Source organism: Taurulus bubalis (genome assembly GCF_910589615.1).
Source record: "Taurulus bubalis genome assembly, chromosome: 18".
Lineage (NCBI taxonomy): Eukaryota > Metazoa > Chordata > Actinopteri > Perciformes > Cottidae > Taurulus > Taurulus bubalis.
The window spans coordinates 17,916,179-17,918,242 of NC_136606.1; the positions used below are offsets into that span (position 1 = coordinate 17,916,179).

The 2,064-nt window shown below is 44.7% G+C and overlaps 1 protein-coding gene across 1 annotated transcript; it reads right to left on the minus strand.

Annotated features, from left to right (window-relative positions):
• On the minus strand, positions 1-2,064 carry LOC306750574 (E3 ubiquitin-protein ligase TRIM21-like). Its single transcript, XM_079234021.1, has one exon. It carries the CDS (start codon positions 2,059-2,061, stop codon positions 415-417), a length of 1,647 nt encoding a protein of 548 aa, XP_079090147.1. The 5' UTR covers positions 2,062-2,064; the 3' UTR covers positions 1-414.

Consider the following 2,064-nt stretch of genomic DNA (forward strand, 5'->3'; position numbering starts at 1 on the left):
AGCCTTACAGTAGAAAACAAATCCACCTTTATAAGAGTGACACATAACTTAAAGATACTTTTTATGTCCATGTTTTAGCCCTGAAGCTGTTTGAGTGACACAAATGATTACTAACAAACCATATTCAGATGAAAACAAGTTCACATGAGATATTATCACTAAATATGTACATTTATTACCATAAATGACATTAAGTCTTTTTATTTCAAAATGTATCAGTCTGTCCTTTTATGTTTTGTTTTTATGTTTCTAATTAATTGGCGTCCAAATATTGACTGCTGTGTCAGTATTGTAGTGTATAAATACACTGGACGTATATAGACTACTATTAAAGTAGTCTATATACGTCCACTGTATGTAGAATATTGTTGGTAATGCATTATTGTTCAGGGAATTTCTGATCGTAAAAAAGAATCAGACAGTTTGATTGACAGGTGTGATGATCAAAGGTGCAGAGTTTTTACCATCATAATTAAGTTCAGGACAGAAGAATGAGAATAGTTTCTCCTTGAAGGAGCAGCCAGTAAAGGAGTAGATAAGAGCTGCAGCTTCTACGTCATAGAAGGAGACCAGACCCTCCTCATAGTCCACAAACACCCCCACCTTCTGAGGCCGGGACTTCAGGGAGAGAACAACTCGAGGGTCATCAAGAGCTGTGTACTCATTTCCATTTCTCAAACATATAATCCAGTTACCATCTTCAGGACTCACTGTGATGTCTCCCTTCCTGTTGACCGACTCTCTGGTCACTCCTAAATCCCAGTCAGTCTTTCTTTGAACTTGAACCACAAAGTAAAATCTGCCTGAAGAGAAACTCTGCTTTCCCAGGACTAAACTATAGTGAGTGAATCTCTCTGGGTTGTCTGGCAGATTCTTCTTCACATCACCATGATGTACTTGTTTCCCATCATCAGACAGGATGAGGGCAGGATGAGCTGTATCAGGATCAAGAGTCACATCCACTGCAAACTTCTGGACCCTCTTCAGCTCAGCTTCAACCAGCTTCTTCATCTTTTCACTGAGAGTCTCCTCCAGCTGAGACACAGCTCTCCTCACTGTCCCCTCATATGAAGCTGGAGGAACACTGACCTTAGTCCAGTCCTTGGTGGGAGGTGGGAGGTGGATGATTAGGGACTGGAAGCTCTGGAGAAGGTGGAGGTGGTCCTCAGAGAGGGAGAGCTTCTCCACCTCAGTGCTCCTCTTCATCAGCTCAGAGATTTCCTGTTCCAGCTCTTTGATGAAGTCTCCAGCCTGTTTCTTTGTTGCTCTCTGCTTCTCTTCTATCGTATTGATGAGCTCGTTTAGTTTTCTCTCAACAGACTCCTTCAGATCAGTGAAGACCTGAACACCTTCTGCTTTCTCTCTGTCTGCATCTTCCTCACTGAGCTCCACTATGTGTTTGACCTCCTGAATCTTCAGTCGTCTCTTCTGGATCATCTGCTGGATTTCAGCCTCTGTCTTCTCCAGCTCGACCTTCTTTCCTTCATATTCTTCTTTCAGAGGAACAAACTTGTGCGTATTGTGGTCTGAACAGATGCAGAGCATGCAGACACATGTCTGGTCGGTCTGACAGAACAGCTCCAGAGGTTTATCGTGCTTCATACACATCCTGCCTTCCAGGTTCTCCACAGGGTCGATCAGCTGATGTCTCTTCAGGCGTGAAGCTGTCAGATGAGGCTCCAGGTGAGTCTCACAGTAGGAGGCCAGACACACCAGGCAGGACTTCAGGGCCTTCAGTTTGGTTCCAGTGCAGACGTCACAGGGAACTTCTCCTGGTTTGGACTCTTGTTGCTCTGAGCTGCTGCTGGCTTCCTGTGGCGCCGACTGTCTGAACTGAGAAACCATCCCAGAGACGAAGGTGTTGACGAGCAGCTCAGGTCTTGAGAAGAAAACCTTTTTACACATTGGACACGTGTTCTGGTCGTTGGTATTCCAGTAATCATTGATGCAGTTTTTGCAGAAGTTGTGTCCGCATGGTGTGCTGACTGGATCAGTGAACACATCCAGACAGACGGAGCACAGGAACTGATCTTCAGATGGCAGATAGTTTGCAGCAGCCATATC

Bases quoted from the DNA above. Each gene is read 5' to 3' on its own strand.
- LOC306750574 (XM_079234021.1), bottom strand. From the start codon at position 2,061: ATGGCTGCTGCAAACTATCTGCCATCTGAAGATCAGTTCCTGTGCTCC.